The sequence below is a fragment of the Mobula hypostoma genome, chromosome 2, assembly GCF_963921235.1.
Source record: "Mobula hypostoma chromosome 2, sMobHyp1.1, whole genome shotgun sequence".
Lineage (NCBI taxonomy): Eukaryota > Metazoa > Chordata > Chondrichthyes > Myliobatiformes > Myliobatidae > Mobula > Mobula hypostoma.
The window spans coordinates 249,322,884-249,347,139 of record NC_086098.1 but is presented as its reverse complement, the minus strand read 5'-3'; the positions used below and the strand labels follow the sequence as shown (position 1 = coordinate 249,347,139).

Below are 24,256 nucleotides of genomic sequence, written 5' to 3'. Positions count from 1 at the left end.
CTATTAACGAAGGGACAGGGAAAGATATACAAAGAGGACAATCCCCCTCTATGCCATATAGTACAAAGCAACCAATTTATTAAGCACAACTTTCCAAAGTTCATAAGCCCCTGACAAACAACAGATCATTTGCTTTAGTTACTGAAAGAATAAATATACCAAGGACATCTCCCACACGCTTGTTATTAACAATGTACTGTCCCTTTAGATTTGATCTCATGAAGTGCAACATCTCACACTTGTTCACATTAAACTCCATAAGTTATTACTCATTCATACCTGCAAATGACCTATATCCCAATATATCATTTGACAATCCTCGCACTATTCACAATGCCATCAATCATTGTATTGCCTGCAAACTTACTAACCCACTCATCAACATTTTCATCCAGGTCATATAATTATCACAAACAGAAGTCCCAATACAGTCTCATCCAGAACACTAGCCAGAGATCTCCAGCAAGAATAAGCCCATCAATCACTATTCTATCTTCTACTGGCAAGCCAATTTTGAATCCAAATGACCGAGTCACTGTGAATTCCATAAATATTAATCTTCTTCATGACTGATCTTGGCAACTGTCTTACTAAAATTCATGTAGATAACATCCACAGCTCCACCTTCATCATCTCTTCAAAAAAAATGCAGTCAAGTTTGTAAGACAAGACTTGCCCAGCACAAAGTCATGCTGACTGTTCTTAATTAGATCATGGTTTTCCAAATGCTGATAAACCATGTCCTTGAGAATCCTCTCCAATAGCTTTCCTAATGTTCACAAGAGATTTACTGGTCTACAGTTAAGGATATTCCCTATTTCTCTTCCTGAATAATGGAATATTACCTACTTACCAGTCCTCCAGGAACTCACCTAATGCTAGAGGGGACATAAAACAATTCCATCTCTTGCTTCTTTCATTAACTCGAGTATATCCCATAAGATCCTGGGGTCATCCATGTTCACTTTCTTTCGGTGAACCAGTATCAGAATCAAATTTAATATTACTCACGTACATCATGAAATTTATTGTTCTGCGGCAGCGATAAAAATAAATCAAGCAGTGCAAAAGGAAAACAATAGTGAGAGTGTTTGTGGGTTCAATGTCCATTTAGAAATCAGATGGCAGAGCAGAAGAAGCTGTTCCTGAAATCTTGTGTGTTTGGCTCCTGTACCTCCCCCTTGATGGTAGCAATGAAAAGAGGGCATGTCCGTGATTATGAGGGTCCTTAATGAAGGATGCCACCTTTTTCAGGAAATGCCCCGTGAAGGAATTCCCCGTGAAGGCATTCTTGATGCTAGATTTAGGGATAGGAAACAATTCCGAGCAAGGTTGGAGGCGACAATGGATGCACGTCAACTCTGGCAAGATTTGCAGGACAATACTTTCTACAAAGTAAAACCAATAGCATGAATGGCAGCTTCACCAGACAAGCTCAAAGTCTGCTATGCCTGCTTTGAAAGGGAGAATATAACTACAGCTGTGATGATCCCTGCTGCACACGGTGACCCTGTGATCTCTGTCTCGGAGGCCAAAGTCAGGCCATCTTTCAGGAGGGTGAACCTTCGAAAGGTGGCAGAACCCGATGGAGTACCTGGTAAGGCTCTGATAACTTGTGCCAACCAACTGACGGGAGTATTCAAGGACATTTTCAACCTCTCACTGCTACAGTCCCAAGTTCCCACCCAATTCAAAAGGGCAACAATTATACCTGTGCCAAGGAGAGTAGTGTGAGCTTTCGTAATGTCTATCGCTCAGTAGCGCTCACATCTATGATTATGAAATGCTTTGAAAGTTTGGTATAGCCAGAATCAACTGCCTCAGCAAGGACCTGGACCCACTGCAATTTGCTCAGCACCACAATAGGTCTACAGCAGACGCAATCCCAATGGTTCTTCACATTGCCTTAGATCACCTAGACGATACAAACACCTATCAGTATGCTCTTCATTGGATATAGCTCCGTGTTTAACATCATCATTCCCACAGTCCTGATCGAAAAACTACAGAACCTGGGCCTCTGTACCTCTCTCTGCAATTGGATCTTCGACTTTCTAACTGGAAGACCACAATCCACGTGGATTGGTAATATTCAGGAGGGATAGACGTGAAGAAAGGGGAGGTGGGGTGGCGTTGCTGGTTAAAGAAGAGATTAACGCAATACAAAGGAAAGACATAAGCTGGAAAGATGTGGAATCGATATGGGTAGAGCTGCGTAACACTAAGGGGCAGAAGACGCTGGTGGGAGTTGTGTACAGGCCACCTAACAGTAGTAGTGAGGTCGGAGATGGTATTAAACAGGAAATTAGAAATGTGTGCAATAAAGGAACAGCAGTTATAATGGGTGACTTCAATCTACATTTAGACTGGGTGAACAAAATTGGTAAAGGTGCTGAGGAAGAGGATTTCTTGGAATGTATGCGGGATGGTTTTTTGAACCAACGTGTCGAGGAACCAACCAGAGAGCAGGCTATTCTGGACTGGGTTTTGAGCAATGAGGAAGGGTTAATTAGTAATCTTGTCGTGAGAGGCCCCTTGGGTAAGAGTGACCATAATATGGTGGAATTCTTCATTAAGATGGAGAGTGACATAGTTAATTCAGAAACAAAGGTTCTGAACTTAAAGAGGGGTAACTTTGAAGGTATGAGACGTGAATTAGCTAAGATAGACTGGCAAATGACACTTAAAGGATTGACGGTGGATATGCAATGGCAAGCATTTAAAGGTTGCATGGATGAACTACAATTGTTCATCCCAGTTTGGCAAAAGAATAAATCAAGGAAGGTAGTGCACCCGTGGCTGACAAGAGAAATTAGGGATACTATCAATTCCAAAGAAGAAGCATACAAATTAGCCAGAGAAAGTGGCTCACCTGAGGACTGGGAGAAATTCAGAGTTCAGCAGAGGAGGACAAAGGGCTTAATTAGGAAGGGGAAAAAAGATTATGAGAGAAAACTGGCAGCGAACATAAAAACGGACTGTAAAAGCTTTTATAGATATGTAAAAAGGAAAAGACTGGTAAAGACAAATGTAGGTCCCCTACAGACAGAAACAGGTGAATTGATTATGGGGAGCAAGGACATGGCAGATCAATTGAATAATTACTTTGGTTCTGTCTTCACTAAGGAGGACATAAATAATCTTCCAGAAATAGTAAGGGACAGAGGGTCCAGTGAGATGGAGGAACTGAGCGAAATACAAGTTAGTAGGGAAGTGGTGTTAGGTAAATTGAAGGGATTGAAGGCAGATAAATCCCCAGGGCCAGATGGTCTGCATCCTAGAGTGCTTAAGGAAGTAGCCCAAGAAATAGTGGATGCGTGAGTGATAATTTTTCAAAACTCGTTAGATTCTGGACTAGTTCCTGAGGATTGGAGGGTGGCTAATGTAACCCCACTTTTTAAAAAAGGAGGGAGAGAGAAACCGGGGAATTATAGACCGGTTAGCCTAATGTCGGTGGTGGGGAAACTGCTGGAGTCAGTTATCAAGGATGTGATAACAGCACATTTGGAAAGCGGTGAAATCATCGGACAAAGTCAGCATGGATTTGTGAAAGGAAAATCATGTCTGACGAATCTCATAGAATTTTTTGAGGATGTAACTAGTAGAGTGGATAGGGGAGAACCAGTGGATGTGGTATATTTGGATTTTCAAAAGGCTTTTGACAAGGTCCCACACAGGAGATTAGTGTGCAAACTTAAAGCACACGGTATTGGAGGTAAGGTATTGGTGTGGGTGGAGAATTGGTTAGCAGACAGGAAGCAAAGAGTGGGAATAAACGGGACCTTTTCAGAATGGCAGGCGGTGACTAGTGGGGTACCGCAAGGCTCAGTGCTGGGACCCCAGTTGTTTACAATATATATTAATGACTTGGATGAGGGAATTAAATGCTGCATCTCCAAGTTTGCGGATGACACGAAGCTGGGTGGCAGTGTTAGCAGTGAGGAGGATGCTAAGAGGATGCAGGGTGACTTGGATAGGTTGGGTGAGTGGGCAAATTCATGGCAGATGCAATTTAATGTGGATAAATGTGAAGTTATCCACTTTGGTGGCAAAAATAGGAAAACAGATTATTATCTGAATGGTGGCTGATTAGGAAAAGGGGAGGTGCAACGAGACCTGGGTGTCATTATACACCAGTCGTTGAAAGTGGGTATGCAGGTACAGCAGGCGGTGAAAAAGGCGAATGGTATGCTGACATTTATAGCGAGAGGATTCGAGTACAGGAGCAGGGAGGTACTACTGCAGTTGTACAAGGCCTTGGTGAGACCACACCTGGAGTATTGTGTGCAGTTTTGGTCCCCTAATCTGAGGAAAGACATCTTTGCCATAGAGGGAGTACAAAGAAGGTTCACCAGATTGATTCCTGGGATGGCAGGACTTTCATATGAAGAAAGACTGGATGAACTGGGCTTGTACTCGTTGGAATTTAGAAGATTGAGGGGGGATCTGATTGAAACGTATAAGATCCTAAAGGGATTGGACAGGCTAGATGCAGGAAGATTGTTCCCGATGTTGGGGAAGTCCAGAACGAGGGGTCACAGTTTGAGGATAGAGGGGAAGCCTTTTAGGACCGAGATTAGGAAAAACTTCTTCACACAGAGAGTGGTGAATCTGTGGAATTCTCTGCCACAGGAAACAGTTGAGGCCAGTTCATTGGCTATATTTAAGAGGGAGTTAGATATGGCCCTTGTAGCTACGGGGGTCAGGGGGTATGGAGGGAAGGCTGGGGCGGGGTTCTGAGTTGGATGATCAGACATGATCATAATAAATGGCGGTGCAGGCTCGAAGGGCCGAATGGCCTACTCCTGCACCTATTTTCTATGTTTCTATGTTTCTATCTCCTCCTCACTGACAATCAACACTGACACACCACAGGATGGGAGCTTAGCCCATGTCTGTGTGGTTAGGTATAGCTCAAATGCCATCTATAAACTTACTGATGATAGAACCATTGTTGTCAGAATCTCAGATGGAGAAAAAAGTGCTTCTAGGAGCGAGATAATCAGCTAATTGAGTGGTGCCACAGCAACAACCTTGCACTCAACGTCAGTACAACCAAAGAGCTGATTGTGAACTTCAGGAAGGGTAAGATGAGGAAACACAAACCAATCTTCGTAGAGGGATCAGAAGTGGGCATAGTAAGCAATTTCAAGTTCCTGAGTGTCAAGGTCTCCAGGGATCTAACCTGGTCACAACATACTGATGTCACTATAATGGCGGCAAAACAGCAGCTATATTTCATTAGGAGTTTGGGGAGGTTTGTTGCGTCACCTAAAACACTCGAAAACTTCTACAGATGTACCGTGGAGAGCATTCCGACAGGCTGCATCATTGTCTGGTATGGGGAGGGGCTGGGGGCTACTGCACAGGATTGAAAGCTATAGAAAGATGTAAAATTAGTCAGCTCCATCTTGGGTACTAGCCTCTGTACTATCTAAGATATCTTCAAGGAGATGCTCAGTGATTCAGGAACAGCTTCTTCCCCTCGACATCTGATTCCTAAATGGATATTGAACGCATGAACGTTACCTCACTTTTTTTTATTATTTCTGTTTTATGCACCAATTTTAATTTAACTATTTAATATACATACATCTACTGTAATTAATTTCCTCATTTATTTTCTTTCTATATTATGATGTATTGCATTGTACTGCTGCCGCTAAGTTCACAAATTTCACAACATATGCTTGTGATATTAAATCTGATTCCAATTTTGAGCATCAATGGAAGACCGCACCCAACGGGGCAGACAAGTAACCATTATGCAAAAGACAACAAACTGCACAAATACAAATATAATAATAATTAAACAAACAATAAATATCAAGAACTTGAGATGAAGAGTCCTTGAAAGTGAGTCCACAAGTTGTGGGCAAAGTTCAGTGATGAGGCAAGTGAAGTTGAATAAAGTTATCCCACTGGTTCAAGAGCCTGATGGTAGAAGGGTAGTGACTGTTCCTGAACCCGGTAGTGTGGGTCCTGAAGCTCCTGCGCCTCCTTCCTGATGGCAGCAGTGAGAAGACAGCATGACCTGGGCGGTGGGGGTCACTGATGATGAATGCTGTTCTCCTGCGACAGTGCTTGGTGTGGATGTGCTCAATGGAGGAGAGGACTTTTACCCGTAATGGACTGGGCCAAATCTACTACCTTTTGTAGGATTTTCCATTCTTTGGTGTTTCCACACTAGGCTGTGATGCAACAAGTCAATATACTCTCCACTGCACATCTGTAGAAGTTTGTCAAAGTATTAGATGACATGCTGAATCTTTGCAAACTTTTTTTTAAGGAATTAGAGGTACTACCATGCTTTCTTCGTAATTGCACATGTGCTGGGATCCTCTGAAATGATAATACTGATAAATTTAAAGTTCCTGATACTCTCTATCTTTGATTCCCCCAATGAGGACTGGCTCATGCACCTCCAGTTTCCTCCTCTTGAAGGCAATAATTAGTTCCTTGGTCTGATTGCAGGTCCAGATTCTTGCTTATGCAGGAGTTGATTCTACTCATGACCAACCTCTCAGTAGATGTGAATGGCAATTGTCGTTGAGGCAGCTCATCCTGCTCTTCTTGTGCATTAGCATGATTGTTGCCCTTTTAAAGCAAGAAGGAACCTCCGAGTGCAACAGTGAAACATTGAACACTCCTGCCAGTTGGTTGACACAGGTTTTCAGAGCTCTACCAGGTACACCATAGGGGCCTGACACTTTGTTCTGACGTCGACGAGACAGAGATCACATGGTCAACAGATGCTGCAGGGATTCACACTGGTGTAGTTTTATTCTCTCTTTCAACTAACAAATGCTGCTAAAAACCTCTTGCACAAAAGAATTTTCAAATCTCTTACTAGCTCTTCTTTCAGTTAATCCTGACAAAGGGTCTTGGCCCGAAACGTCGACTGTACCTCTTCCTAGAGATGCTGCCTGGCCTGCTGCGTTCACCAGCAACTTTGATGTGTGTTTCTTGAATTTCCGGCATCTGCGGAATTCCTCATGTTTGCACAAAAGAAGCCTCAGTCTTTATTGGGGAAGCTGAAGTTACCCACACAACTACCCTATTTTTACACCTATCCCTAATCTGCCTGCATATCTGTTCCTCAGTGTCCCAGTGGCAATTGGGGGTGGGGTCTGTAGTATAGCAGAGAGACAGTCTACAATGACTGTGCTGACAGTGATGTCAATTTAAACTAATCTCATCTGCCTGTACATGATCTATATTCCTCCATTTCCCTGCCTGTTTATGTGCCTATCTAAATACTTTCTGAGCATTGCTGTCACATCTACTCCCAACACGTCCACTAGCAGTACGCTCCAGACACCCACACTATCAGAGTAAAAAGAACTTGTTAACATATCTCCATTAAACTTTCCCACAGTCACCTTGAAGTGGTACCTTTTGGTATTTGACATCTCCACCCTGGGAAAAGATTCTAACTATCTACACCTCTCATTATATAAAGTTCAATTTGATAGCCATCACCCCACACCCACCCTCTGATGCTCCAATAAAAAAAAAATTCAAGTTTGTCCAAACCTCTCACCACAGCTAATAGTCTGAAAGGTCCTGATGAGCATCTTTAGCACCCTCTCCAAAACTTCCACATCCTTCATGTAATGCAGAGATCAGAACTATACATAAAACTCCATATGTAGCCTCAGTAAAGTTTCAGTGGCCCAGATGATCACAAAAGAAAGGGACAGGAAGGCAAATATGACATATGAAAATTATACATATAGCTAAGGGTATGTTGGAGTGGCCATTTTGAGCGTAGTTGTTTCTCAGGTTAAAGTGCTGTGGTTGAGATCGAAGTGCAAAGGCTTTCATGAGAAAGGTTTTGGTAAGAAGTGTGAGTGGCAATTTGGCAAAACAAAGCCATTCTTTTTGTTTACATCTACAGCTCAGTGTACCTCATAGGGGAACCATACAGAAAAGTGAGGATGAACAGTCAAAGGTTAAGCCGCGCAGGTTGACTCTGTGGTTAGGAAGGCATACAGTGCATTGGCCTTCATCAATCATGGGACTGAGTTTAAGAGCCAAGAGGTAATGTTGCAGCTATATAGGACACTGGTCAGACCCCACTTGGAGTACTGTGCTCAGTTCTGGTCGCCTCACTACAGGAAGGATGTAGAAACCACAGAAAGGGTGCACAGCAGATTTACAAGGATGTTGCCTGGTTTGGGGAGCATGCCTTATGAGAATAGGTTGAGTAAACTTGGGCTTTTCTCCTTGGAGCGACAGAGGATGAGAGGTGACCTGATAGAGGTGTACAAGATGATGAGAAGCACTGATCATGTGGATAGTCAGAGGCTTTTTCCCAGGGCTGAAATGGCTAGCACAAGAGGGCATAGTTTTAAGGTGCTTGGAAGTAGGTACAGAGGAGATGTCAGGGGTAAGTTTTTTTACGCAGAGTGTGGTGAGTGCATGGAATGGGCTGCCGGCAACGGTGGTGGAGGTGGAAATGATAGGGTCTTTTAAGAGACTCCTGGAGCTTAGAAAAACAAGAGGGCTATGGGTAACCCTAGGTAATTTCCAAGGTAAGGACATGTTCGGCACAGCTTTGTGGGAGGAAGGGCCTGTATTGTGCTGTAGGTTTTCTATGTTTCTATGTCATAATCTCCAGATTACAGATACAATTGCAAACATTTAAGAGGTATCTGGATAGGTACTTGGAGGGTTATGGGGTGAATACGGGTACCTGAGACTAACAAGGAGGATGCTGAGGTCAGCACGGACCAGTCAAACCAAAGGGCCTGCTTCCATGCTACATTGCTCTGTGACTCCCTGTGCCACTTGTGATTTTTTTACTGAAACAGAAAGGTAAAACAGATGAAAATATAGCTGAAGTGCTAGTGCAGAGGGAGGGCATCAGGATTTCAGATCACTAGTATCACATTTGGAGAAGTGGTGACTTGTACAAAAAGGATAGATTGCACTGGAACCAGAGGGGGTGAATGTCTTTGCAGGAGTTTGCTAGTGCTACTCAGGAGTGTTTAAACTAATGAGGCAAGGGGTTGAGAACCAGATTGACAGTGCAGCAGGTGAGGAGGCTGACTCATATGTAGAAAATAGAACAGTCCAATGGGAAAAGTAGGCAAAGAAGAGATGCTTCAGGTACAAAAAAACGGTAATGAATAAGTCAGTTGAGATTTCTCAGAAATATAGGAGAGAATTTAAGAAAGAAATTAGGAGGGCAAGTCCCAAAACCTTTTATAAGCAAGAAGGTAGCTAGAGGAGGACTGGGTACCCTGAGAGGCCTGAGAAGCAATCTATGCTTGGAGCTGGGGATTTGAGCAAGATCCCAAATGAATACTTTTCACCAGTATTTACCAGGAAGAAGGATGTGAAGGCTGAAGAGATAAGGGAGGGGTATGATGAGCTTCTTGAACACAGATCAGGTAGAATATTAACTTAGTGGGTGAAGCTAAGGAGCTAATGGCACCTAAGGGCGACTTCTTTGTTTGCATCTTCGGAAATAGCTCTAGATGTCTATCTTTTTCTGTCTATTTTTCCCTTTTGGGGTTCTTTTGAAGACCCTCACCTGGACTTACACGCTGACTTTGGTTCTTTGTGGGAACGGGACCCGCTCTCGGGGTCTCATGAATGGCCATTATTCAAGATACCGAGGATGCGACGTAGAAGATGAGCTCGCCTTCGGGGGTTCCGGGATCCTGTGGCTCTGGAGGTGGGCAAACTCGTGGTCGGTGCCTCTGCAGGGAATCGGTGTGCCATGCGAGACAGAAGATCAAAAGCAGCAAGCTGGCTGCAAGCTGTGTGCCCGGAAACCCGAGTTCTCTGGGCACAGAGCTTGGAAAAAGCAATGCAACAGACTTTTAATATCGTAAATCATCGAGTTGTTGTTATGTCTCCCCTCTCACTGTGAAACCGAGACACCTCTTTTTCCCTTATTGGGGAGAGAGAAAGCCTGTGGTATGTCGAATTACCGGGTGAACGAGTAGTCTTTGGGGTACTGCAAGTCTGTATCTTTATGCATGCTTGAGTGCTCAGTGGGGGGGGGGGCGCGCAGGTGCCAATGCTTTTTTGCTGATGGGGGAGGGGATCGTTGCTTGCTGCTGCTTATGCATGGGAGGGGGGAGCTGGGGGAGTTTTGGGGTTTAACATTTAACTGTCATTCATTCTTTAAGGCACTCCTCTGTTTTCGTGGATGGTTGTGAAGAAAAGGCATTTTAGGATGTACATTGTATACATTTCTCTGACATTAAATGTACCTTTGACATGTATTAAGGTGAATAAATCCCGACACAATCTATTCCAGAATGCTAAGCAAAGCAAGGGAGGACATTGTTGGGGCTCTGACACAGATCTTTGCATCCTAATTAAATACTGGTGAGGTACTGGAGGATAGCTAACTTTTTCCCTTTATTCGAAGAGGGCATGGAAACTAAAGGCCAGTGTACCGTGCATCAGACAGAAGTTGTTGAGGATTCCGAGCAACAGAAGATACTGGGTCTGTTCTGCCTGGAGCAGAGAAAGTTAAAAGGGGAACACAATGACAAATATAGATAGGATAGACTTCAGGAAACACCTCCCCATGTCAGGTGTAGGACATTTGGGCTAAGGGGGTGAGATTCTGGGGGAATGGAATGGTGATTACCTGGAACTCATTGCTGAGACAGCAGCGGAAACAAAGGCACTAACAGCATTTAAAGTGTTTAGACAAAGCACTTGAATCTCCTAAGCATAGAGAGCTATTAACCAAGCGCAGGAAGACAGGATTAATACACATGAGTATTCACTGAACAGTGTGAACGTAGTGGGCCAAATGGTCTATTTTTATGTTCTTATGACACAATGACTGAGTCAGAAAAAGATTTCCAAGTTATTAACAAGGGAGGGAAAATATAATATTCTCCAACTACCTTTTTTTGGTTCTCCCAGACGATATTATGTTTGAACCTGGAGAAAATTAGAAGTAACCTTTATGATTCTTCATTTAAATTTGAACAGATTTGGGGATCTTTTATTCGATATTTTCATTTAATGTAATATATACCCTTCTTGTTTTTTTTTTCACTGTTTTTAATGGAGGTCGGGATTGAGGACATGATTTTAAGTTTAACTCTGTTTGGTTTCAAGTTAGCCCATTGCTTTGCTTTGCTTTTAGTTAGTTGCACGGTGGGTTGTTTTTTTGGGGGTTTTTTTTCTTTTTTTCTATCGATATATATATAAAATTTAGTATACTATTATGTTATCTTGGTTTCTTATGTTTAAATTACATTGTTTGTAGTATTTTTTTTCGGTATTGATACCTTCTGTAATTTTATTATATTTTAACATTGTATTAATGTTTATATGGCTTACCTTTTGGTATACTTATTCAATAAAAAGATTTAAAAAAAAAAGAAAATATAATATTGAGTGAGAAGCATGAAATCAGGTCGTAAAAATTTCTATGGGTATGTAAAAACTTAAAGATTAACAGGACATATCTGGGTCCATTATAGCCCAGGACAGTGGAACAGCTAAAGAGTTGTTGCCTCACAGTAACAACAAACTGGATTCAAGTGTCAAGTTTGTATGACTGCTTCCTCCCACATCCCAAAGCTATGGCTTATTAAGTGGAAGAATCTGGGATTGGGGAAGGAGGGAATATGGGACAAATAGGTTAGAGGAAAAATAGAGGGGCAATGGGAACTCTCAATGTGCCAAATGTTGGTTTTCATAAAGAAAAGTAGAATTCTATTAGGATACAAGGAAATGGTAAAATAACTATATAAATACTCACGACTTCATGAAAATACAACGGGCACAGTCATATGAAGAAACAGGAGAATTATGAGTAGGTCATTCAGAGAATTCCAAACAGCATGTAGCCATGGTTCACTGGATTCATTCCTGGTCCAAGTGTGTCAAACAAGAGATAAAACAAAATGATCTGTACTGTCCACATTTCAGAAAAGTACGAGAGGAACTCGGGCTTGCCAATAAAGATAGTTGATGCTGTGGCTGCTACTGTATAAAACTTCAGTTCGGCTGCACCTACAGTACTGTGTCCAGTGCTAGTCACACCATTACAGGGAGGCTTTGGAGAGGGTTCCAAAGGGATTCATCAGGATGTTACCTAGATCTGGAAAGTACGAGTTACAAGAAATTGGACAAACATAATTATTTTCTCTGGAGCAGAGGCTGTGAAGAGACATGACAGAATTTTATAAAATTAGGAGGAGGAGGAGGAGTCTAAGGGTACATTTTAAGGTGAGGGAGGAACAATTTAATGATTTTAAATATTTACAAAGCAAGTTTGTTTTTTTATATATAAAAAAGTATCTGGAAAGCACTGCCAGGGAGATAGTAGAAGCAAATACAATAGCAAAATTTAAAAGCTGTTTAGACACGCATATGGACAGGCAGGGAATGGATGAATATAGACTATGTGTAAGCAGATTAGATCAATTTTGAAAGGCACCATAGTCAGCACTGACAGCACGGGCTAAAGGGCCTGTTCAACAGTCAGTGATGGATTTCTAGAACCAGGGGTTACAGATGCAAAATTAAGGGCTGAGAAATTTCTTCACCTAGAGATTTATTTCATTTATTTTCAAGACAGAGCGTGGAACAGGCCCAAAGAGCCATGCCACCTAGCAACCGACCTAACTAACATTAGATTAATTACAGGAAAATTTACAATAATCAATTAATGTATTAACCAGTATGTCATTGGAATGAGGGAGGAAACCAGAGCACCCAGAGGTAACTCACAGGGTCACAGGGAGAACATACAAACTCCCCACAGGTGACGCCAGAACTGAACTCCAACGTCATGCTAACTGCTGTGCTATTGTGGCACCTAGCAATTCTGGAATTCTCTGAATGGCTTGTTCGTGTTTCCGTTTCTGGATATGACTGTGCCCATTGTGCCAATCCAGTGAATGACTTCCTAAGATGTTGATAAATAAACCATCATACAATATACCTTGTTTACCAATTCAAAAGTGCATAGCATAATTTATATTCTCTGTGCTCATTTTTTACAGGCAAGAATTTCAAATGTTTTTTTTCTTCAACTTGTCCTGACACCTTCAAGGATTTATGAAAGGACATTCACCAGACCTTTGTGTAGGATGTACTGCAGGTTTCAAGGCTGCTTTACTGTGTTGACAATCTAACTAAAGCAATTAAAAGAATCTGTAGCATGAGCAGAAATTCAGTGGCGGGGATACTTCTGGAAAAAAATTCTGAATGAGTTAAGTCTACATTTAGAAATATAGAAAATAATTTGAAATATTCAAACAACAGGAATTCTGCAGATGCTGGAAATTCAAGCAACACACATCAAAATTGCTGGTGAACGCAGCAGGCCAAGCAGCATCTATAGGAAGAGGTGCAGTCGACGTTTCAGGCCGAGACCCTTCGTCAGGACCCAGACGAAGGGTCTCGGCCTGAAACGTCGACTGCGCCTCTTCCTTGAAATATTCAACATGGTTTTGTTAAGTAGAGATTCCCTCTGACCAATTTGAAACAATGTTTCAAAAAAGGTTAACAAAATATTTTGGTGAGGGCAGTGCAGTTGGATGCATTCTAATATTCACAAGGATCAGTACTGGAACACATTGCTGATGAATGAGCACGTATGAGTAGTAAGGCTGCAGAGGTGTGCTTGACAATGAGATAAACAGTTATAGGGTATCAATCATATCATAAGATGGACAAAATAGCAGCAAATGGACTTCTACTCCAATGTGTGAGCTGATGCACTCTGGAGAATAAATAAGAGTAGGACATACTACGGTAAGGACCCAGAGAATACTGAGAAACAGATGAGGAGCAAGAGATTTACAGGATATTTGAGGAAATAATTCCACTGCCCCTCCAACACACACAGACAGTGGTTGTGAATTGGAATGCACTGCCTGATTGGATGATGAAGGCTGAGACTCTCATAATGTTTAAGAATCGAGACGAAAACATTTAAATGGAGGCTACAGATCAGGTACTGGTAAATTGGTTCTGCACTGGTAGGCACTTGATGGTTGGCAGGCATGGTGGGCAAGGGCCTGTTTCAGCTTGAAAGGACAAACTCTATGATTGTACTACTTAATTTCCATAGTGCAACTTCACCCAGTCACTACAACGCTATTACTACTCAGGACATCGAGTTCAATCCCAGCATCATCTGCAGGGAGTCCGTACATCCACCCTGTCGAATGGGTGTGTTTCCCCAGGTACTTTGTTTCCTCCTACAGTCCAAAGACATACCAAGTAGGTTAACTGGTTATGGTAAATTGTCCCATAATTAGATTAGGGTTAAATATGGGTTGTTGGAGATTGCTGATTGGTGTGGCTCAAATGGCTGGAGGGTCTGTTCTGCACTGTATGTCCAAATTAAAATAAATATTTCTGATGTTACATTAGTTGACAGCATAGAAACAGCCCTTTCATTCCATGCAAGCCCCAGCCTTTACCTATTAAAATCATTGATTCCTTTCTGCCACATGAATTCACTAGCCTTCCTTCAAATATATATACAATTCATCCCAACCAATTGTGACAGGAGATTCTGCACCCTTCCCCCTTTCAGGGCAATGTTCTGGATTTATTAATGAGTCTCGGGTTAATTGTTTCTCGTTTCAAGTTGCCCAAGTGAAAACAATTTCTCAGCATCTATCCTAGTCCCCTCTCTCCCATAGCTTGGAGCACCAGGTATCCTTACTATTTTTACTCATTCAGTGTGCAATACAATCAACCACTGTTTATTTTCCTAATCCTATGCCTACTAATCCAACCATAACTTTGCCAAAACCAACTCCCCCCCACCCCCAAGAACTCACTAGTTTGAACCTCAGGACTCCTAATCACATCCAAAGATGGAAAAAAAAAATCAAAACATCCAAATCCTCATTCTGATGAGGATAAATCAACTCCATAGGAAGTTACTTGGCTTGGATAATAATCTGCCAGTGAAGCTTTGAGACTATTCATGGGACCTGGGCATCATTGGTAAATTGAGTATTCAACTAATAGCCCTTCAGTAATTCCTTCTTGACTTCGCAGTTTCTTAGATGCTAACAGAAGTTCCAGGAACACCAATAAACTTCCAAGAATCAATGGTGCAAGACTTGGAGCGGAACTTGAAACAGTTGTCCTCATACATCTGTAATTCTTGTTCATCTCTACGGTAGTTTGCAGATTTCGGAAATAAAAGTAGTGGTGGAGGGAATGAATATGTGGGGTAGAGAACTGGACTAATTAGGCAGGTTGTTCCATCTGGGGTGTAGTGGTTAGCGGAATGCTATTATAACGTCAGCGACCGAGGTTCTATCCCCACCACCGTCTGTAAGAAGTTTGTACACTTTCTGTGTGACAATGTAGATTTCCTCTGGGTGCTCCAGTTTCCTCCCACATAACAAAGACATATGGGTTAGGGTTCGTAAATTGTGGGCATGCTACATATTTCACTGTAGGTTTCCTTCCATGTTGATATACATTCAACAAATAAAGCCAATCTTTATATTATGCTTTTTGAAATGTACTGGAACTGCACAGACAACTGGCAAGCTTGAGATTTGTCTTGTAGATTGTAGAAAGGAGACAGAGAGTGAGGTGGCAAGTCTTTCATTGCAGGATACCTTACTTCCGATCTGTGCCTGTAGCAATTTTTTCAAAGGATGCTTGCTAATTTCTTTTTAAAATCAATGGTGACTCAGGATTGTAAATGGAAAACACAATGCCAAAGGAATTATCAAGGGAAGGTTGTCAGACCTCAGTTGGCTGTCACATAATGACATCAATATTAATCACCCATTTCATCAGCACCGAAATGGGCCCTATCCAAAAGCTCTCTCAGCACTATATCCACTTCTACCACCTCCAATGGCAACATGTTCCAAATAACCACTGATTTCACCCTCAATATCCTTTAAATATCTCCTCTCAACTTAAACCTGTGCCCTCTAGTAATATACTCTCCTGCTCTATGCCCCTCAATTTGACAAACTCATCCTTCAGCCTCCTACGTTCCTATTACCACAGCCTATCTAATCTCCCTCTTATAACAAAAGCCTTCCATTCCAGACAACAGACTGGCAAATATCTTCTGTACGCTGTTGCTCTCAAATGCTTCCAGTAGCATGGCTTATCTAAATGCTCTGAATGTTGTGTAGGTTTTACACACTATTAGATTGTCCCTTGTGATCAAGGCTGCTTTGCTTCCTTTCAGAGGGTTCTAATACACCTAATTAGTCCAGTACAGGAACTGCAGACTCTGCTGTAAGTATACCAAATGATTTTTGATGAACCAGAGCAACTGTTCGAGAAATTTTGTACATGTCACTTGACCTCAAAAGAAACCCAAGCTTTGCCTCCCTGAAAGCTTCGCAATCATTTTGAAGTGGTTAAAAACAATGAAGATATTCATGTTCACCAAGGAGATGCTGAACACATCTTTTCAATATTTGCTCCGTACTGCTGGAAATAGGACCATAAGACACTGGAACAGAATTAGGTCATTCTGCTCCGCCAAACCATCCTGGTAGATTTATTACCCCTCTCAACCCCTTACCCCTGCCTTTGCTCCATAACTTTTGACACCTTTATTAACATAGAACTTAGCAACCTCCACTTTAATTATACCTAATGACCTAACCTCCATAGTATTCTGTGGCAATGAATTCCACCCTCTGGCTAAAGAAATTCCTCATCTCTGTTCCAAAGCAATTCCATCTTTGAATCCAAATCTTTGTATTCTGAGGCTTGGCCTCTGGTCCTAGACTCACCCACTATTGGAAACATCCTCTCTACATCCACTCTATCTAGACCTTTCACTATTCAATAGGTTTCAATTTTATTGTCCAGACCCAGAGCCATCAAACTCTCCTCATGCTAACCCTTTCACTCTTGGAATAATTTTTATGAACCTCCTCTGAACCCTCTCCAATGCCATCTTTTCTTAGATAAGGGGCCCCAAACTGCTCACAAACTGACCAATACCTTATAAAGCCTCAGCATTACATCCTTGTTTTCATATTCTAGTCCTTTCAAAATGAATGCTAACATTGTCTTCCTGTCTCAACCTGCAAGTTAACCTTGCAGAGATTCCCAACCTTTTTTATGCCATGGACCCCTACCATTGACCATGGACCCCAGGCTGGGAACCCCTGCTTTAAGGCATCCTACATGAAATTCCTCAGTCCTGTTTAGAAAGTAGTCCAAATCTTGCACTGCATTTCAGGAGTCAGGTATCAGTCACATAAATGACATTGCCTGCCCATGGCAGCAGTGTCTCCCCAGTGCTTTGAGGTGTCTACCGTCGGTAGAAGCTGAATTGCCTATTCCTGTTTCATCAATTATCATCGTCTCCAAATCTGCCCTATAGAGCGGCACATTTTCTTTTGTTTAGATTTAAAGCCTTAGTTCAGATTGAACTACATTACTTTACAACTTAATGTAAAATTCAATCATATTATGGCCCAGGGCACCTTTACATGAGATTAATTAATTAACCCCTTCTCCCTGCACAATGCTAGATTTAAAATAGCCTGCTTGCTGATCATTCTTCAATGTACTGGTCACATATTTCAGAAATTCATCCTCTATGGTATAAGCATTAATTAGAATAGTCCAGTGAGTTTGTTTCTCCATCTCCTTTCACTCCTCTCATGTTCCAAGCCCTGCCAAGCTAGCTTAAATCCTCAGTCACTAACAAACAACCCTGGAAGATATTATTTCTGGTGCATTGGAGATGTTAATTGTCCAAGTTGTACAGGCTTCATCCAATCCTAAAACAGTTACAATGATACAAACAGTAGTTGACCTCATTGGCAACAATGATGAGTTGGCATATTGAGAGAGGCTTGTCAAATGGTGTGAAAAAAACAACACAAGTCTCAACGTGGATAAGACAAAAAGAGATGATTGTGGGCTTCAAAAGGCGAATTCAACCACTCTCAATTGTACATCAATGGCTCTGCCGTGGAGAGTGAAAGTTCTTTGGTGTGTACATAAATGACGATCTAACCAGGACCCAGAACACCTCATTAGTCAAGGAAGTGCAGCAGCATCTAGACTTTGAGTCGAATGAGGTGTGCAAGATTCTCCACCCCCATCCTAACAACTTTCGACAGGAGTATCACTTGAGTATCCTGTCTGGCTGCATCTTTGTGTGGTACGGAAGCTGCAAGACATCAGACCACAAGATCCTACAGTAAAAAACGGCCAAAAGGATCACCAGGATCTCCCTCCCCACTATTTGTGGCATTTACTGGGCGCATTGTATACAAAGGGCCCAAAGCATTATTGAGGATCGCTGCCACCCGTACCACAATTTCATTGATGGAAAGAGGTACAGGAACATCAGGACTAGGACTGCTAGACTGGGTAACAGCTTCTTCTCTCAAGTGTGAGACTAATGAATACCTGCCACCAATGAGGTCTTGACACTAGCTGTTTATTTAATGTTTTGTTTGCAGTTTACCTGTGCTGTGAACTGTACATGCATTTTGTATTATATATTTTTAACTTATTTGTGGTAATATTTTGTTTTATGTGCTGTGCGTAATATATGTATCATGGGTGCACCGTGGTCTGGAGGAACATTGTTTCACTTGGTACAGTCAGATGATCATAAACTTGAACTTGAGTTCCAAAGTTTCAGAAATATAGTCTTTCCTCTAGCCACACATCCCTTATTCTTCTATTCTGTACATCTTAGAACATACCAGTGGCAGCAGTCCTATAATTACTGTCTTTGAGGTCTTGTTGTTTTTCTTAAAAGTCTCCCTGCAGCACCTCATCCTACTTTCTTCCCAGCTACCAACATAGGTCACATCTTCTTTACCCTCAGGATGCCTTCAGAATATACTGCAGTCATTCATTTTTACCCTTGCCCCTGACACAAGGAAGGCAATATACCATTCTGGAGACAGCCCTGCAGTCACTACTCTCTTTCCTGTGCAGCCTTCCCCAGTAATACTCCCCAACTCTTCTGCTACATTGACAACTGCCTCATGCACCCATGCTAGCTCATCAATTTCATCAACTTTGCCTTTTAACTTCCACCCTGCCCTTAAATTCTCAGTCCATTTTTGACACCTTGCTCCCCTTTCTCAATCATTGTCTCCATCTCTGTAGACGAAATGTCAACTAACATGTTATATAAACCTACCGATTCCCATAGCTATTTTGCCTATACTTCTCACTATCTCCTGTAAAAATACCATTCCCTTTTCTCAGTTTCTTCTCGTCCACTACATCTGTCCCCAGGATGCAGATTCCCTCTCCGATATGTCCTTCTTCTTCAAAGAATGAGATTTCCCAAACATCCGCACTTACTCCATCTTCCCACCACCTTAACGGTGTCCTTATTTACCACCCCACGATTCCTCCACAACATCCGTCATCTCCAAAGGGATCCGCATCATGAGCCCACCTCTGCATTCTGCAAGGATCGCTCTCTCCAAGATTCCCTTGTCCATTTGTCCCTCCGCCCCTCCCACCACTTATCCCTGCAAGCAGCCGAAGTGCTACACCTGCCCATTTAACTCCTCCATCACCTCTTATCCAGGGTCCTAAACAGTCCTTCCAGGTGAGGCAATATTTCACCTGTGAATCTACTGGGGTCATTTATTGTGTCCAGTGCTCCCAATGCAGCCTCCTTTACACTGGTGAAACGCATCATAAATTGGTGGACTGCTTCGTCTCGGCCCAAAATGTTGACTCTTTATTCATTTCCATAGATGCTGCCTGACCTGCTGTTTCCCCAGCATTTTATGTGTGTTTCATAAAACAAGGTTTAGAATTGAGGGAGAAATTCTTCTGTCTCATCTGTTCTAACTTATCTGATGTTTTATGTGACCCCAGTTACCAACCTCACCAAGACACTTAATTCCACAGTCAATATTACCTCAGGCAGTTACGTTAACTTCATCTCTAAGTTTCAGACAGTTATTTGTGGTAGGTGCAATAAGGTACCTCGCAAAGCTTGAACCCATAATGACAAGCAGATAATGGAAGCAAGTGTTGCTCAAAGCACAGTGGCATTGTCCAACAATTTATTCATGATTTATAATGGACTGTATCAGATCTGCAGCTTTTCTGTAATAGAGGCATCTGCACAGGGAATATAGACAGATGGGAAAGAATAAGAATGGGATAGAATGTCCAAAGATAGTGGTGAGTAGCAGACCAGAAAATGAAGGCTGTAGATTTGTTCAGAACAGCATATAAAAGGTAATTTCTGCACAGGAAATCCAACTTATTAAATGTTTAAAGTGAGGCCAGCACCAGTGACTCACAGCACCTAATGACTATGTCAACAAAAGTGGCTAAGTTTCCCATCCCCATCCAATGGAAGCCTCTCTGGCCCATAATCTCAGCTGATACCCCCACTACCAAAGGAGATTGCTTTACTACATTCTCTCTCTCAGATGGATGCAAGAGATGCCACATCCAGTACAAGGAGGAGGAATTCATTACAGCCATCCTGAAAGCCCAAAACCAAGAATCAAATGGAGAAGAAATCAATCCGCTGGAGGAACTCAGTGGGAGGTATGGAATTGTCGACACTTCTAATGTATAAAAACTCACTGGAGTTCTTTGAGGATATAACAGTGGATAGAGGGGAACAGATGGACGTTATTTACTTGGATTTCCAGAAGGTGTTCGATAAGGTGCTGCATAAAACACTTATCCATAAGATAAGGATGTACAGAGTTGGGGCTGATGTATTAGCATGGATAGAGGATTGGTTAACTAATAGAAAGCAGAGGGTTGATAGATATGGGTGTCGCTCTGGTTGGCAATCAGTGGTGAGTGGTTTGCCACAGGGGTTGGTACCAGGCCCACAGCTAGATATACATTAACAATCTGGAAGAGGGGACCGAGTATAGTGCATCTAAGTGTGCACTTGATACGAAATTGAGTGGAAAAGCAAATTGTGCAGAAGATACAGACAGTCTGCAGAGAGACATAGATAGATTAAGTGAGTGGGCAAGGGTCTGGCAGATGCCACATGAGGTGCCCCATGTTGGTAAATGTGAGGTCATCCACTTTGGAAAGAAAAATTAAAGATTATATTTAAAAGTAAAAAATTGTAGCATGCTGCTGTGCAGAGGGACTTGGGAGTGCTTGTGCATGAATCACAAAAGGTTAGTTTGCAGGTACAGCAGGCTATCAAGGCAGCAAATGGAACGTTGGCCTTCATTGCTAGAGAGATTGACTGTAAGAGCAGAGATGTTATGCTGCAACTCTACAGGGTACTGGTGAGGCTGCATCTGGAGTACTGCAGTTCTGGTCTCCTTACTTGAAGAAGGCTTTGGAGGCGTCGCAGGGGAGGTTCACCAAGGAGATGAGGGGGTTAGATTATGAGGAGAGATTGAGTCACCTGTGACTGTACTTGCTGGAATTCAGAAGAATAACAGGAGCTCTTATAGAAAGTTAAAATTATGAAAGGGATAGAGGCCGGAAAGTTGTTTCCACTGGTAGGAGAGGCTAGAACTAGAGAACATTTCCTCAAAGTTCGGGGGAGTAGACTTAAACGGAGATGAGGAGGAACTGCTTTTCTCAGAGTGATGAATCTGTGGAATTCTCTGCCCAATGAAGCAGTGGAGGCTACCTCAGTAAATATATTTAAGACTAGGTTGCATAGTAGGAGAATTGAGGGTTATGGGGGAAAGGCAAGTAGGCAGAAATGAGTCCATGGCCAGATCAGTTATGATCTTATTGAACGGCAGAGCAGGCCCGACAGGCCAGATGGCCGACTCCTACTTCTTATGTTCTTATGAATTTTCACTTGAAACAGCCACAATTCCTTTCCCTCCACAGATACTTACAAGCTTGCTGAGTTCCTCCAGCAGACTGACTGCTTATCAAAAATGAAATGCTTGAACATCTCCATTTAGCTCGGCAAACTGAATGTACTGCTTACACCACGGCTGTGACCATTACAAGCTGGCAAAACAGTAGCTGACCAACACTCGAGGTGCCCCAAAGCAGACAGAATATGGTGAAGGTCCTAAAACACTTCTTACTCACGCTCTTTCCCCTCTGCAATGTGGCAGAGAGGCCGCCTTCCAGCACACAGGACTCGCAGCACCTCTACCTGGGCAAGGCATTGAACAAGACCCCGTCTAGCATGTCCAAACCGCGTCAGGAGATCATGGGGGGAGAGGGCGGTGGAGACCTTCCGAAGCAAGGGGCAGGAAGACCAGATCAGGGGTACGCAGAAGGGGCCTGGCTTGAAAGCGGGAAGATCGGGGAGTGGGGTGGTGTGGAACGAGAGAAGGAGATCAGTTTTAAGAGAGGGACCCTCGGAAACGAAGGGGAAAGGCGGCACACGAATGCAGATGTTCCTCCGCGTCTGAGGGCACTCCACGCGAGGAGGGGAAGGGCAGCGAGGCCCGGGGGTGGCGGGTGCGACTGAAGGGAAGACCGGAGTGCCGGATCGATCAGGGGCCGGAAGAAGGCCTCGGTGAGGGCGATCGCCCGAGGGTAGAGTTTGAGCACCGGCCGGGCCCTGGGTGGGGGTGGGACAGGGACAGAAGGATGTCGGCAGGCCTCTCGCCCCCACCGCCGCCACCCTCACCGCACCCCTCCTCACCTCCCGCACGGACGCCTCCTCTTCCACCGCGAACTCTTCGCGGTCCTTCGGCGTCTTCACCGTCACTTTAATCCGCCGCTTTCCAGAACCTTCCGCCATCCCTGCCCGCCCGCCCGACTGCTCGCGCACTGCCCGCCGGGAGCGGCCCCGGCTGCGCGCTCACTCGCCGCCCGCGTGGACGCGCGCGTTCCCACCACGCTTTCTAACCCGGGATGTGTGCACGCGCGCGCTCCCCACGCTTCTTTCCCGGGACGTGCGCGCTCGCCCTCAGCCGCCGCTGACGTCATCGCGCCTCTTCCGGCCTGTTTCCATGGGGACCGCCCACCGTGAGGCCTGGACGGCGAACCTGGATCCTCGGGCTGGACTTTCCGTGAGCGCCCGCAGCCGGGCAGTTGGATGAGGATGTCGCTGGCGCAGCGGGTGCTGCTAACCTGGCTTTTCAGTCTGCTCTTCCTGATCATACTGGTGCTGAAGATGGAGGAGACGCTGGGCTGGAGCTGGTTCCTGGTCTTCGTGCCGCTCTGGCTGTTCGACGCGGCGCTGCTGGTGCTGCTGCTGGTCAGGCTGGCGGGGCAGTGCCAGATGGCTCAGGAGCGCGGCGGCGCAGCGGCAGCGATGGGACTCAAGCGCCGGGCTTGGGGCCTGTTGGCCCTGCTGCTGAAGCTGGCGTTCCTGCTGGCGCTGGCCGCTCGGCTGCAGCGCCTGGCGGAGCTGCCTCTCTGCTGGGTGCTGGTCCCGCTCTGGCTACTGCTCCTCGGGGCTATCGGCGACATGGCGCACCACACCTTCACTGCCAGATCCGAGTGAGAGAGAGAAGGCGAGCGAACACACTCACACCGGGGTAGAAGGCAACCCAGGGACGGGCCTGTTCGCATCTCCAGAGCACAAAACGAGAGCCACGGCTTCAGGGCAATGTTGTTCCACCACTTGGCTGGATTCAATGGCTCAGGAAACGGTCTCTACACTGGCTCGGGACTGTGTTGTTAACCTTGGGTTCACTAGCTCGGGACAGGCCTCCTGGCTCGGAATTGACTCTGGCTTCTGTACTGAGTGGCTGTTGATTTCTTGCTTCAGACTCTGCTTCAGGGACTGGATTGACTAGCTTGGGACCTTGAGATGAGCGTGCCAACCCTTTACTCACTGGCTTGGGGCAAGCCTCGCAACCCTGCATTCACGGGCTCTGAACAGATTCCTGGCGATTTAATGCATCCATGTATTAGATTTCTGCTGTAAATGACAATTCCTTTCATATAATGTATTTATATTTCAGAAATAAAATCGAGGTGAGAAATGCGGCTTGTGTCAATTGAGGCCAACACCTAGTCTGGATTTGTTCGTTGGCTTTTGGTTGACAACTTGGTAAGCAGCAGGGCTTCAGCTACTTTTCCTTCATTTCAGTGTAAAGGGAAAGTATTAACAGCTTTGAAATTCAAGATGTAACAGCTGCCAATGCAGGATAAGGCAACAAAGTCACTAACTATGGGAACACAGCAGGTCAGGCAGAAAGAGAAGGCAAGGTTACTCTTTCATCTCTGGCATGTTAACTGTGTTCTTCCCAGTCCATTCCCCCCACATTCACCCATCGCCTGTCCTGCTTCTGTTTGCCCTACCCATCTCCGTATTTGGCTGCTTTCCTAATGTAATCAGACTGCAGTAATGGTAGCCTTTTTCCCACAGCTTAGCATCCTCTGGCAGCTGTCTTCA

General features: G+C 43.9%; 2 protein-coding genes across 3 annotated transcripts in view; one reads left to right on the top strand and one right to left on the bottom strand.

The window, feature by feature from the left end:
• Window positions 1–22,691, bottom strand: part of ubqln4 (ubiquilin 4) — a 75,872-nt gene extending 53,181 nt beyond the window's left edge. For both annotated transcript variants that reach the window (XM_063041981.1, XM_063041982.1), the window contains exon 1: window positions 22,553–22,691. In XM_063041981.1, the coding sequence (XP_062898051.1) occupies window positions 22,553–22,651 (99 nt within the window). In that variant the 5' untranslated portion in view covers window positions 22,652–22,691. The remainder of the gene's footprint in view (window positions 1–22,552) is intronic.
• A 162-nt stretch (window positions 22,692–22,853) lies between these two features.
• On the top strand, window positions 22,854–23,878 carry LOC134337641 (transmembrane protein 60-like). The gene has a single exon (XM_063032820.1). The coding sequence runs from the start codon at window positions 22,949–22,951 to the stop codon at window positions 23,357–23,359; it is 411 nt and encodes a 136-aa protein (XP_062888890.1). The 5' UTR covers window positions 22,854–22,948; the 3' UTR covers window positions 23,360–23,878.
• Window positions 23,879–24,256: the final 378 nt, after the last annotated feature.

What these genes read in the sequence shown, in the direction of transcription:
- LOC134337641 (XM_063032820.1), top strand. Translation starts at nt 22,949, where the DNA reads ATGAGGATGTCGCTGGCGCAGCGGGTGCTGCTAACCTGGCTTTTCAGT.